The 14649-nt window shown below is 50.8% G+C and overlaps 1 protein-coding gene across 1 annotated transcript in view; it reads right to left on the bottom strand.

The window, feature by feature from the left end:
• Nucleotides 1-7250: 7250 nt before the first annotated feature.
• The window catches only part of DIPK2B (divergent protein kinase domain 2B), a 45049-nt gene continuing 37650 nt past the window's right edge, over nucleotides 7251-14649 (bottom strand). Inside the window, exons 3-5 of the mRNA XM_047076402.1 lie at nucleotides 12732-12905; nucleotides 9012-9300; nucleotides 7251-7591 (exon numbers count right to left, since the gene is read on the bottom strand). Coding sequence (XP_046932358.1) covers nucleotides 7251-7591; nucleotides 9012-9300; nucleotides 12732-12905 — 804 coding nt within the window. The remainder of the gene's footprint in view (nucleotides 7592-9011; nucleotides 9301-12731; nucleotides 12906-14649) is intronic.

Raw genomic sequence — 14649 nt, forward strand, 5'->3', positions numbered from 1 at the left:
GCTTCCGATGTCGGGAGTTTTTAACCTTTTCCCTGGAGGCTCACTGGTCAGTTCTCCTGCCTGGGGTGGGGATGGGTTTCAGCACACGGGACGGCACAGAGCATCTACTGTGCACACATGCCCTTGATCCCCTAGTTTTCAGTGTGACTTACTGTTCTACTCTCCCTGCTGTCCCTGAAGACCCTTTGATTTACTCTTTCCAGGCAAGGAGTTTCCAATATTTTGTTGCGGCTTGGAGGGCCATCACCTGGCAACGAAGGGAGAGGGAGATCGGGTTCCATTTGCTTTTTATTGGTTGATTGATGGATTGATTTACTTTTTAATGTTTATTTGTTTATTTTGAGAGAGAGAGAGAGAGAGAGGACAAGCAGTGGAGGGGCAGAGAGAAAGAGGGAGAGGGAGAATCCCAAGCTGTCATCGCAGAGCCCCATGTAGGGCTCGATCTCACGAACCTGAGCCGGAATCAAGAGTCGGACGCTTAATGGACTGAGCCACCCAGGTGCCTCCATTTGGGTTTTAAAGTGGCCTTTTAAGACTCATCCTTATTTCAGCCTTCCCTCTTACTTCCTGAAGGATCCAGTGCTGCTGATTCCTCAACTTTTTGAGAGGTTTCGTGGTGTAAGTTGGGAGGGTTCTCAGCATTCTTTGCTGCCAGCTCAGGATTCTGTTCTCTGGGTCCTGCTAAGTTATTTGCTTTCCAGCTTTCAAAATTTTGTTTCTATTTTTCTCCTTTCGTTTCCCCCTGTGTGATAGTCTATGCCTATTAAAAATTCCACTTACTCTCATTTTTGTAGAGGTTACAAGTGTTCAATCCGTGATTTTTAACAGTCAGTCTGTGCATAAATCTCTCTGCATTCTTGATTACTTCCTTTGGATAGCATCCCAGAAGTGAAATTATTGGGTAGAGTGTGCAATCTTTTTTGAGGTTCTTGATGAACTTTGCCAAATTACTTTTCAATAGGATTATATTTTCACCAAATTTCCATGACGTGCCTCTTTTCCTGAATTGTTGCCTGCCTTGGGTAGGATCAGTAAAAAAAATAAAATACAAAAATGTTTTTTGACAAGGGGAATATCAGCTCACTTTTGACACAATTCCCCCTCAAGAAGGATTTTTCAGAGAGAAGCTCCAGGTAGGGGTAAGAGGCCGAAAGGTGGATTCAGCCAATTGGGGAGGGGGGTGCAGGGGTGTGAAGGGGGATCTTCATTTGTGCTACATGCTCTCTGTACATGAGGCGCCATGGTTTGTGGGTAGAAGGGAAGGAATCAGGAGTTATGTGAGCCCTAAGTCTCTATTGCTTTCCAGTGTGGTAAGGACAATGAGCATCATTCTAGAGTAAGCCCCAAATGGGAAACTGGAGTCTTCCCTTTTTTTTTTAAGTTCTATTTTCTTTATTTGAGAGAGAAAGAGACAGTGTGAGTTGCGGGGGCGGGTGGGGGGGGGTTGGCGCAGAGAGGCTCTACACTGTCGGCAAGGAGCCCAACACAGGGCTCGGTCTCAGGAACTGTGAGATCATGACCTGAGCCGAATTTAAGAGTCAGACGCTTAACCAACTGAGCCACCCAGGCGCCCCGAGTCTTCTTTTTAACTCGACTCAGTCTCCATGTGTTTTTCAGAGTCAGGACCATCTTATCACACAGGTAATGCCTTCACGTTTTGGGATATGTCTTTCGTTTCATACAGTACAACTCCACTGTGCAAGCCAACTTCCTCACCTGGTGGCCAACCAATTTCTGCCTCATTCACCGAGTTGCTTTTCCCCTTTTTATTTTGGGGGGAATATTTGAGACTTTAGACTAGAAATATTTTAGACTTATTTTAGACTTACAACAAAGTTCCAAACTGGTAGACAGAATTCCCACCCGACATCCCTCAAGCAATGAACACTGATGAGATACTACGCGCTAATCCAAGAGACCTTCTTGGAATTTCATCGACTGTCCCACTGAAAAGCAGCCAAGCAGCCCACAGTAGCTGGGCACTGGCCTGGCATCGCGAAGCCTTCCCCTTGGTGGTGCTCAGAGCCGGCCTGGCCCTCACAGCTGGGCCTCCGTGTTTTCTTTGAACATAAACAATTTCTCACATCGCTAACATCAAACAAGGCCACTCGGTGACCACAATGAGTCAAGACAAACAACAGGATCATTGTTCAACCAAAAAGAACCCAACATGTCCCCTACCCTGGCTACTATGAGTGACTGCTGCTTTGATAACTACGGCGTTAGCCTGCTTCATTCCTCCTGCCCTATAGACGGGATTTATGGAGATGGGCAATCATGGATTTACCCCCACTTCTTGACAGCATCCAATCCAGAGCGAAGCCCCCCTTCCTTGAACCGTCCCCAAACTCACCCAACAAGCTCTAATCCTCTAAGAAGTCCTTTCTGACCCCCTCTTATTGGGACACCTTATGTTGCTCCTCGGGGTGCATTTTCTCCTTGTTCCAAGGAGCAATAGACCCTACTTGTTCAACTTGTGGGTGGGTTCCTGGTAAGTCTTGGCTGGTGGCCATTGACACCACCGATGTCCTTCTTCTGGGTCAGAATCCAGACGAGGATCCCACGTTGCATGTAGTTCTCAGGTCCCGTTAGTTTCCCCCTCCCCACCCCCACCCCCCAATCTGTGACAATTCTCTAGTCCTTCCTTGCCTTTCATGGCCAATTGTAGGACGTCCCTCAACTTGGTAGATGTTATCTCAAGAATTCGATTGAGGTTTTGCATTTGGGGGCAAGAATACCACGGAAGTGATGCTGTGCCCTTCACGGGGCATCATGGTGGGGAGCACACGATGTCTATGTGACTCATCACTGCTAATGTTGACCCTGCTCACCTGGCTAAGGTCGCGTCTGCCAGGTTTTTTCACCATCAAGTTCCTATTTTTCCTTTCACGCTTAATGAGTATGTTGGTGGCAAGATAACTTTGAGATGATGCAAAGGCCCTGTTTCTCATACTTTCATCTACTAGTTTTAGCCCCCACTGGGAATTCTTGCTTACAACTACTATTATTACTTTTTTAAGTCTGTTTATTTATTTTGACAGAGAGAGCGAGCGAGCAGGGGAGGGGCAGAGAGAGACAGACAGAGAAGAGAGAGAATCCCAAGCGGGCTCCGCAGTGTCAGTGCGGAGCCCTGTGCGGGGCTCGATCTCACCACCGTGAGATCATGACCTGAGCCAAAGTCAAGAGTCGGACGCTTAAGCGACTGAGCCACCCATTGCCTGCAACAATTATTGGTGTGGTGTTGGCCAAGTGGTCATTTTCCACTCCCACCCTTCCTTCTACATTCATGAGTTGGAATTCTGTAAGGAAGAGCCCTCGCCTTCCCCGTTTATTTACTTATTCGCGTATTTATTTAGATCAGTATGGTCATGTAAGAATGGATGTCATTTCTGGGTTATGATATGTTGCTAGCATTATTTATTTTGTGGCCCTTTTGGCTGAGAGACCCTCTGTTCGTGCCCTACACTGGCAAACACAGAATGCCTGTATGTGCCAGGCTCTCGAGACACACTCTCTTATTGAAATAAGACAGCAACCCCGAGAAGGTAGATCTCCACCCCCCACCCCCCTGGACTCCGCCCCCGCCATTTTATGGAGACTCAGAGACGTTAAGCAACTTGACCCAGGTCACATAGGAACCAGCAGAATCATTGTTTGAAACCAGGTCTGTCTGATTCCAGGGCTGTAGATCTTTCCAGAAAGAACACAAATCCAACAAAGTATTTATGTTGAACCCTAGAGGAAATGGTCAGGCTCACGGAATCACTTACGGGCGGAAGTCAGATGTTACAGGAGAGGTCTGGAAGGCGAGGGACCTAAAAACTGTCACTCTGAGTGAATTGCCTGAACTAGTTTTCTCATTTGAAAAGTAGGACTCGCCCACCTCATAGCTGCAGCCGGTGGAGTCCTTTCTCGTAGATCAGTTCCTTGGCCATGGTGGTGATGAAGTGTTTTGTATATCACCTCTGATCCCACACCTAGTCCCCTTGGTTGTGGAGGTCGAGACCCCAGTGAATCCCAGGAGCCCTCTACACCAAGGTTAACAATTAGTATTCTCAAGCACCCAGGACCAGCTTCACGGGCCATGCAAACTGTACAGTCTCACAGGGCTTGCACTTAATTTAATGCTCTGTGGTCTCGCAAATCTCAATACCGGGAGGCCCCCCTGTTTCGTTTTCTACTAGCCCCCCCCCAAATTATGTAGCTGGTCCTGCTATAAAATGGCGGTGGCTAGCAAAACTCAGCAATACACTCTGAGGCCTCCAGTAGGATTCCCGAGGACTGAGAATGTACCACAATGATAATCTTTGTGACCCAAGTCTCCTGAGTGCTGACTCAACCCGTCTCCCGGCCGTTGAGGGGAAAGAGCCGTTCTCAAGGAAGCCCCTCTGTCCTGTCTATGGCCAGCATAATGTCGTAGTCTGTTCGGGCTGCTGTAACCAAATACCACAGACTGGGGGAGGCGGGGTGGGCTTGTGAGCAATCGAGAGTCGGTTCTCACAGTTCTCACAGTACTGGAGGCTGGGAAGTCTGAGATCAAGGTGCCGGCAGATCTGGTGTCTGTTGAGGGCCCGCTCTGGTTCGTGGGCGGCCATCTTCTCACTGCGTCCTCATTTGGCACAAGAGACAAGAGGGCTCTCTGGGGTCTCCTTTACAAGGGGACTAATCCCACCCACGAAGGTCCCACCCTCAGGAGCTAACCACCTCCCAAAGGCTCAGTACCAAGCAGCATCACACGGGGGGGGGGGGGGGTAGGATTTCAACGTAGGAATTCTGGGGCGACGCAAACATTTCGTCTAGAGCACACGGTCTGTGACAAACACCAAGCCAGAAGGGCTGGAGAATGCAGTCGTTGTCCTCAGCAAGAGCATTTTCCAAGCACCCGCTCTGTGCCCAGCCCGGTTGCCGTGGGGAACACAAACGGACCCCATGTCACCGCCATGCTGAGGGAGCTCCCAGCTGGATGGCAGGCTGGGACACAGATCTGGAACCATCTGAACCTCAGCCCTGGGTACAGGCGCATACAGTGGGCAGGTCCGGCTTTGGAACCTGTCACTATAGACTGGCGTTGGGGAATACTGCAGGTCGGGTTCTTGAGGAGCAGATGCTAAGACAGAGTGTGGGGCGCGTGTCAGTTTCCTGTGGCCGCTAGAACCAATTACTACAAAATGGGTGGCTTTCAGCAGCTAGAAATGTATCGTCTCGTAGTGCTGAAGGCCAGAAGTCTAGAATCAGTTTCGCTGGGTTGAAAGCAAGGTGTTGGGAAAGGTGGTCAATCCTTGCCCTTCCAGACCAAGCCGGAGGGCAACGGTCTCAAAGACTCTCAGGCAGCCCAACCCTGCCCTTCCAGAAGCTTGGCCCGTCATCCTCACTATTGTCATTGCCCTGGGGATGGGGGGTGGGGTAGTGCCTGGAACAGTCGAAGGGCAAACCCCAAAGACAACCAATCTGGTGGACCACGAATACAACTTTTCTTGGCCCATCTTTAAATGTGAGTGAAGGGACCCAAAGTGGTTAGGACAGGGTGAAAATCAACAGGTGACGGGGAAGGTAGGAGGGGCGTGGACTGGTAGCAGGAGTTCTGGAACTATCTCAGCGAGTCGCTCTTCCTCCTTGGGCCTCAGTTTCCCCGTCTGCCGTGTGAAGCCTGTTAAGTCAGGCATTCTGACCTAAAGGTGGTGATTCAGGGGGAAGAAAGAGGAGGACGACCGGGAGGTCCCTGAGAGGAGAGGGCTGACAGGGAGGCTGGACAAAGGTCCAAAGGGCCCCCCACTGAGGTTTGAGGTGCCGGGGCAAGACTACACACAGGGACCCACATAGTATGATAGTATGTGGCTACATATTTCAAAGGTAGAAAGCAAACTAACAGACTGTCGAATAGAGTATGTTTTGTTGGCTGACCTTGAAAAACTATTTTTTAAATGTTTATTTTTGGGAGAGAGAGAGAGAGAGAGAGAGCACGCGAGCAGGGGGAGGGGCACAGAGGGAGAGGGAAACAGAGAATCCCAAGCAGGCTCTGTGCTGTCAGCACATTCCCCGACGCGGGGCTCGATCTCACGAACTGTGAGATCATGACCTGAGCCGAAGTCAAGAGTCAGACGCTTAATGGACTGAGCCACTCAGGCGCCCCCCTCCCCCCCCAACCACCAAAATTTTTATCACGACCTGTAAGGTCAAGTTGGAATGCACATTCTCAGACTCCTTAGCCTCCCGCACTGGAGGCTGTTGGTGACGACAGAGCTGGCCTGGGGCCCTGGCTGTGGCTGCGATGTCCTCACAGACCTCCCGCTCCAGGGAGAAATCCATCTTGGCGGTTAGGCCAAGGCCACGCTCGCGGCAGCCTGTTTTCCTGCCAGCGACCGAGTGCAGCCGGGATATAAGGGCCGTCTGGCCTGGGGAGACTCGGGGCTCCTCTGACGGCTGGCTTGTCCTCCAGGAAACCCCAGCAGCCCCGCCGAACCTTCCTTTAGATTGTGCAGCTGACCGTCTCTCCCTCACTTGGGCTCAGACTTGAGTTGCTCCTTCTTGCCTTCCACGCGGGCATCTTCTTGAATCCGATTCTCGCCCCTCTCACCCCTGTCCTGACACCTGCTTCTCGGAGCTCCTGGACCGACACATCGCGCCCCCCCCCCCCCAGCCCACCCGTCATCGCTTCTCACCCTTGGCTCACCCGGAGTGTGGCCCTGTCCATGTGTCTCCTCCCCCCGACCCGTGGCAGTGTGGGGAGCACGGCAGGAGGGCCAGTGGGAGCACACGGAGAGCAGGCAGGGGGCCCCTCTCGTTGGAGTCTAACAGGGTCTTGGCCAGAGGGCCTCCCCCTCCCCCTGCCTTCCTTCCCAACGGCCCCCACCTCCACGGCTCTTTCTCATTTGCCCTGCCTGCACACACTTCTGGAACACTCTGTAACCACCGGCAGGTGTCTGTGACCCTTCACATCCCCCTGTCTTCTTTCACGAACTCGTGAGTCTGATGGAGAACAGGGGACACTGAGGCTCCGAGAGGTCCAGGGAGTGTCCACACCCGAGTCTGCCACCGACTGGCCCTGGGACAATCACATCGTGTGACACAAGCCCCCTCTGGCTGTCAGCAGGTTCCTCGGGTCCTGGGAAATGAACGTGCATTTCTCCTAATGTCTGGGGACACAGCCGCCTCTTTGCACCCTGCAGCCACGCGACTGGGGGGGGGGGGTGGGAGGGGGGGAGGAGCCAAGGATGTGGTCCCCCGCCGGGCCACCAAAGGCCCCGGGCCCCTCAGAACTTCTCATTATACTTGCAATCCGGGTAGCGGTAGGCGAATCTGGGGTCGCAGGTTCTCAGGGGCCTCAAGAGGTCCTTCAGGCGGCTGGCGGCCCCGAGGACTTCGGGGTCTGGGCTGGCGTCCTCCCCACATCGAGCAAGGGCGGCGTCTATCTCGTCCTGCACGGGGGAGGGGAACTTGCCCTGGAGAAGCTGAGGCAGCACCCGCCGACACACCAGCACCAGGCTTTGCCTCTCGGGGACGGCGTCGCAGGAGGGCAGCGGGGCCCGGCAGCCGGAAACCAGGCAGCTGAAGATGTCTGGACTCTCTTCTGCCCCGGCGGCTGCCGGGCTGCCTGCAAGAGAGATGGGAGATGTTAGACGCCCTGCAACCGGCCGGGGGCGCCACTGGTTAGACTTGCGGGGTGAATGGTGCGGCCAGCGCCCCGGCGTGTCCCGTCACCAGATGCAGAGCGTCGGGGACACAATGGTCCCGGCTGGGAACAACAGTGGGACGGGCTCTCTGTGCTGCGGTAGGATGAAGCCTGGGCACGGAGCGTGCGCTTGTCCCTGCCACAGGCTGGGTTCGAATCAGAGGGCTCGCATCCACACTGCGATGCTCCCATTATAAGGACTCAATAGGCGAGCCACAGAAATCGCTAGAACGGGATCCGCTGGCCCTTTTTGAGTCCAGAGTTGGGAGAAACAACAGGTGATTCAGAATATGCATTCAGTGCGACCGACAGGCGCAATAGTTTTCGTATCCCCAGTATTACGGAACCAGACTCATTTCTTCTAATTTGATTCTTTTTTTTTTAATGTTTATTTATTTATTATTCTTGAGAGAGAGAGAGAGCACAAGTGGGGAAGGGGCAGAGAGAGAGAGGGAGACAGAATCCGAAGCAGGCTCCAGGCTCTGAGCGGTCAACACAGAGCCCGACGCGGGGCTCGCGCTCATGAACCGTGAGATCACCACCTGAGCCGAAGTCAGACATACAACTGACTGAGCCACCCCGGCGCCCCCTGACTTGATTCTTCTTAATAAAGGCAAATCAGGAAGCAAGTGTGGCTTAACCCGGCCTGTCTTCGTAGGCCTTCTCGTATAAGCAAAATCGGAGATCAGAGAAGAAAATCCTCTGTGCTCTGATTGGGTTCGGAAAATCCGGTCACCGCTAGAAACTGGGATGTTCCAAGAGTTCTAGAACCCTGGATGAGCCGGGGCCCGTGGGGAGAAACATGATTCACTCATACACCTCAATTGATGCCGTGGTTTTTAGTCTGAACATTTTTACAAAGCGAAAAGTGCCGAAATGGATGGCAACGTGTACCAGTGAATCAGCCAGATATGTAAGTTTCAGATAAGGGCTAGAAGCATCTGATGTGCAAGGCTCTGAGAAAATGGATCCGGTGGTGGTGTGTGTGCGAAGAGGGGGCAGGGCGAGTCCCAGTGTGCCCAGACCGAATTGGGTCAACAGCAGCGCCCTGAGGGTGCAGTCGGGGCCGGGCCACGATGCAAAATGCCTCCATGGCCAAGGTCCAGTTCCCCTTTAGAGATAGAGTCGGAGCACAGACTCAAACGGGGGAGAAGGACATTTTACGTGACAGCTGACACCCCCCCCGCCCCCCCGCCGACCGTGGGCTGCTGTCACTGTGACACCCAGAGACTGGAAAGACCCGGGGGTGCGACCTCCCCCTCCCCACTCAGTCACCCCTCCCTGCCTCCTGTCACCCTGACTTCCCCTCTGACAGCTGCTCAGCCGGGCCCACGCTGGGTACCTTCCTGCTTGTCGATGACGCCCAAGGCGCTGGCATCCCGGATGAACAGATGCCCGTTGTTAAAGATGCCAAACGTGCCCGCATCGACGTGGGTGAAGTAGAAAAAGTAGTTCAGATCGTTGCTCCTCAGGGACTCCAGGACCCCGAGGAGCTGGTAGGCCAGGTCGGCCGCCTGGTCCGGGGCCGCGCCGTAGAATTCCCGCAGAGGGCTGGTGCTGGTGCTGACCAGGAATCTGCCGCAGGAGCCCAGGTACTTGGGCAGCGGCCAGCCCTCGGCGCCGGGGAAGATCTGGAAGCGGGAAGGAGGACGCATTAGAGGATGAGAGAGAAAAACTTGCCGGGACACCTGTTCCCCTGCCTCTCACCGGCAGCACCCAGAGGGATCAGCCTTACCGGGCACCCTCCGTCTCCAAACACGTCCGCCACGGGGCCCTCAACCCCCCCTTTTTTTTTAAGAGTTGAAGAGTCGAGAAAATATGACCAGTATTTGGGATTTCACAGACACTAGTGCCTAGGAAGAGGCCATGGGCTTTAAAAAAAAAAAAATAGGCTGATTTAAAAAGAAAAATATTTTTAAATGTTTATTTATTGAGAGAGAGAGAGAGAGAGAGTGGAGAGGGGCAGAGAGAAAAAGAGAGAGAGAGAATCCCAAGCAGGCTCCTCGCTGCCAACGCAGAGCCGACTCGGGGCTTGAACTCACGAACCGTGAGATCACGACCTGAGCCGAAAGCAAGAGTGGGATGCTCACCCAACGGAGCCACCCAGGGGCCCCAGAGAAAAATATTTTTTAAAATGACAGCACAGGCACCAGGTTCTGGGATAGAGCAAAAATCATGAAAGTGGCCCCTGGTGGCACAAGTTTTGGGAACCATGGCACTGACTCTGGGTGAATCTGCCTGGTTTGGGTAACTACCTAATCACAAATGCCCCCCTGCTCCCAAAACTGGAACCTTCCAACAGCCTGACACTGATCTAGGGAAGCATACAGCCCCCAGCGGATGTCCTTTGTGTCCTCACAAGAGCACCGCTTGTGTGGATTTGGGAGATGACAGAGGGAGGCGGGAATCCTGGCTGGTCTTTTCTTGACTCTTGAAGCAGCTGTATCTAGAATAGTTCCTTCCTTCCTTCCTTCCTTCCTTCCTTCCTTCCTTCCTTCCTTTTTATTTATTTTGAGAGAGAGAGTATGAGCCGGGAAGAGTGCGAGGGAGAGAGAGAGAGTTCCAAGCAGGCTCCGCACTGTCAGCACAGAGCCCGACGTGAAGCTCGATCCCACGAACCGTGAGATCGAGACCTGAGCCGAAATCAAGAGGCGGATGCTTAAACGAGCCACCCAGGCGCCCCTAGAATGGTATTTCTTTAAACCAGGGGGAAATGGCAGAAAGGATAAATACCGCTTTTTGTTTCTTATTTTCCTTCTTTAAGAAAAAGAACTGATTCCCCTCTCTGATGATTTTCTGTGGCCTTCTGCCCCTTTTAACCCATCCTCATGTTGTGAGGCTCTCCCACTATTGCCATAGAGGGAGGTCTTGCCCTCCCCTCCCCCAGCCCTGCGTGGATGGAGGGTCCCAGCCCAGGCCTCTTGGGAGTTGGCTGCCACCACTGAGGTTGGGACAACGGGAAAGAAGACCCTCGGGGGTCACTAGGCAGGTTTTAGCGGAAAGAGTCCGGACCCGGCACTGGATTTGGGTCCCAGACGGCTCTGGGTTTGGGTCCCATTGCTGACCTTAGCTAAGTGACTTGTGGTCAGGTCACCTCATATCTCGGAGCCCCACCCACCTCATCTGGAAAGGGGGACAATGATAATATTTCCGTGCAGTTGTCGAGTGGTTGTGATGTAAAGCATTCAACACAATATCCAGTACCTGGCAGGTGCTCAGGAAGTGAGAGCAGCTCATTATATTTCAAAATAGTAATCATGTATGTATTTATAAATATACATTCACGACACAGTAACTTATACAGTAATATATTAATGGTTATATAGCAAATCATATTATGATTATTAATATATTATTATATATGTTATCATAGAATTATAACTCATTTTATATATTTTATATTATATTCTATTATATTTTACAAATTATATTACACATGATGATTAATTTTATATTATAGTCTATTATTATATTTTACAAATTATATTACACATGATTAATTTTATATTATAGTCTATTATATTTTACAAATTATATTACACATGATGATTAATTTTATATTATAGTCTATTATTATATTTTACAAATTATATTACCCATGATGATTAATTTTATATTATAGTCTATTATTATATTTTACAAATTATATTACCCATGATGATTAATTTTATATTATAGTCTATTATTATATTTTACAAATTATATTACCCATGATGATTAATTTTATATTATAGTCTATTATTATATTTTACAAATTATATTACCCATGATGATTAATTTTATATTATAGTCTATTATTATATTTTACAAATTATATTACCCATGATGATTAATTTTATATTATAGTCTATTATTATATTTTACAAATTATATTACCCATGATGATTAATTTTATATTATAGTCTATTATTATATTTTACAAATTATATTACCCATGATGATTAATTTTATATTATAGTCTATTATTATATTTTACAAATTATATTACGCATGATGATTAATTTTATATTATAGTCTATTATATCTTACAAATTATATTATGCATGATGATTAATATATATTAATATATGATATATAATAAATAATTATATATCAAATAATTATAGATGAGAAATATATTAATATATCAATTAGTTACTAATATATGATAGAATATGCAATCTAATTAATATAACAATAATTATTAATTATGCACAATTAACAACAGCATATGATTATATTTAAAGTTACATTAACATGATGAAATTAATAATTATAGAATTAATTGTGATCATAAATATCAAGTGTCTTTGCTGGGGCGTCTTCTTCCTCCACTTGTACCTTCTCCCTTTCCTTCTCTTTTCGTTCTTTTGTTTTTTTAATTGCTTTTTCATGTTCATTTATGTATTTTGAAAGAGAGAGACAGAGCATGAGCGGGAAAGGGGCAGAGGGAGGGGGAGACAGAATCGCAAGCAGGCTCCACACTGTCAGTGCAGAGCCCGACAGCAGGGCTCGAACTCACAACCCACGAGATCATGACCTGAGCCGAAATCAAGAGTCAAGAGTCGGATGCTTAACCGACTGAGCCACCCAGGCGCCCTTCCATGTCTTTTCTGTCCCCCTCCCTCCTCTTTCTCCCTCCTCCTCTCTGTAGCCCTCCTCCTTTTCCTGCTCCTTCCCCTCACTTCCTAGTTTCCTTTGTGCCCATGGTGTGAGCATCCTGATTCTTGGCATTTGGGGGAAATGGGTGCGACGGGGCTCCCCATGTTCTGTGGACGCTTGTTGACTTGCTCGGTGGCTGCCTCCACCACTGGATTGGAAGCTACAAGAAAACGGGGAGCCACCATGACTGCCTTACTGATCAGTGTATCCCCAAGTTCAAGTGCACCCTCATTTATTTGCCCATTCCCCTATTGGTAGACATCTAGGGTACTTCCACGGTTTTGTCCTTTCTAAGCATCGCTCATCTCCAGGAGGTGTGGCCCCAAGGCTTGCTGTAAAGGGGAAGAGAGCTAAGCCCGGGGCTGGCCCCCTTGGAGCCCGACCTGAACCCCCTCCCCAGGGTGGGGGGGTCCCCGCGTACCTGCAGGAGGATGGGATGCGCGTTGACAGCCAGCGTGTAGAGCAGACGTAGCTTGTCGCGGTCCGTGAAGTGGTCCATGAAGATGCTGCCAGCATCGGCCACCTCGGCGTAGCGTCGGACCACACGGTCCAGGAGTCGCTGTGACGGGCAGCGCAGGAAGGGACTGGGCAGGCCCTGTGGGAGGTGGGTGGGAGAGACCCCAGGAGGGGGAAAGGCTGCTGAGGTCTTGTGGGGAGCCATCAGGACGGGACACAGGCAGGCCCTGATGGTGGGAGGAGACACTAGATTTGGAGGATGGAGAGAGTAAGGGGCTGCACGGGCTCAGGCTGGGGGGGGTGCTGGTGGGGAGACCCCGAGGGCCAGGGAGAAAGGATGAGCTGTCCTAGGGGCAGGGTAAGCAGGCGCTGGGCAGGTGGCACAGCCCAGCAGGCAGTGAACGTGTTAGAGATCCTGCATTTGGCCACCGTCACACCCCCACTGTGCCCCTCCACGGAGAGCCAATCTCACACCGAATTAACCAGAGCGGCCCTCACTGACCTTTCCGATTCCTTCCACCGTCTTGTGACACCTACCACGATTGTGGTGTTACACGTGAGCATCTTCTCGGGATCAAATTGGGAGGTCCGGACCTATGCTTACCTTCCGTGACCTGCCACCCCGCCGCCATTTTCTCTTCACGCTGAACCAAGAGAATGAACCCAACCGACTGATAAAAGCGAGTTAAAAATAGCGGCCTGGGGCCCAGCTGGCCACAATTCAGCCCCAGCCCCACACCTACCGGCTAGCTGTGTGACCTTGGACGAGTTACTTCATCTCTCTGTACTTTGGGTTAAGGTCTAAAGCAAGGATGCCAGTAATAAGAGATCGTGAGGATGAAATAAACCAATAGCTGTAAAATACTAGAAGAGCGTCTGGCCAGCAGTAAGCACTCAGTAAACGCTATCGGCTCTTATTACATGAAAGAAGTTTAAACTCCCAGCACAGAGGATAGGGGTGATAGCCAATGATAGCAGCGGGAACAGGAGTCAGGCTTTGTGGCTGAGAACAGGATTTTCAAGCTCTAAGAGCCTGGCTTTGAAGATTGCAAACCAAAGCCTGAAAGGTCCAGGGCCAAAAGTGTCCCACAGGTGTCTGTCGACCGTGTTTCCGGGCTGCACGCCTAGCGGAGGCTCTGGCTGATTGAGCTGTTGGGGTAGGTGGCGAGTGGGGGGGGGTTCTCCAGAGCCCCCAGACACCCTAGCACGGGGCCAGGGCGGCAGCCTGGAGCCCGCCATCTCCACAACCAGAACCCAGGAGGATGGAAGGATCACTGGGAACCTTGAGATGCCTTGAGCGTCTTGGAGGTTGAAGAGGGCACAGATAGACTCAACCATCCCCGTTTGCTTGGGACTGAGAGTTTCCTGGGACATGGAGCTTTCAGAGCTGAAACTGGGAACCCGAGACAGTTGGTCACATTCCCACGTGGCTAGACCACGGCCGAGGCCACGGCATGCTTCTGCCCCCTGATGACGACCAGAACTGACTGGTAGAAGCCAGTGTGGATGGTTGTTGAACTACCATGGACAGTACTATGGTACCATGTTGAACTACCCAGTGAGCCCTTGGACTCCCCAGGGAGGGAGGGGGCTGGTCCAAATTCTGAAGTGACTGGGCATGATGGAATGTGACTGGGGTCATCTGACGGTGTTCAGATGCCCCGGCTTACTCCCCAGAGGGGTGACAGCACAGGAGTTGAGCTCAGAGAGAGAAGATTAAAGACCATTCCATTTTTGCACCTCTGGGTCTGTGAGGGTCCAGTTCATGTGTGTTCCATCCTTCGGGAATGTTCATAGATGGGAGGAGTGGGGACTAACCCACCACCTGCCAGGCAGTGGGCTGGGTATTCCCGGTGTAGTAGTTCATTTCATCCTCCCAGGCA

The sequence above is a fragment of the Lynx rufus genome, unplaced genomic scaffold (genome assembly GCF_022079265.1).
Source record: "Lynx rufus isolate CCGP_SWC_20201006 ecotype Redwood Valley unplaced genomic scaffold, mLynRuf1.p SCAF_14, whole genome shotgun sequence".
In the NCBI taxonomy this organism is placed as follows: domain Eukaryota; kingdom Metazoa; phylum Chordata; class Mammalia; order Carnivora; family Felidae; genus Lynx; species Lynx rufus.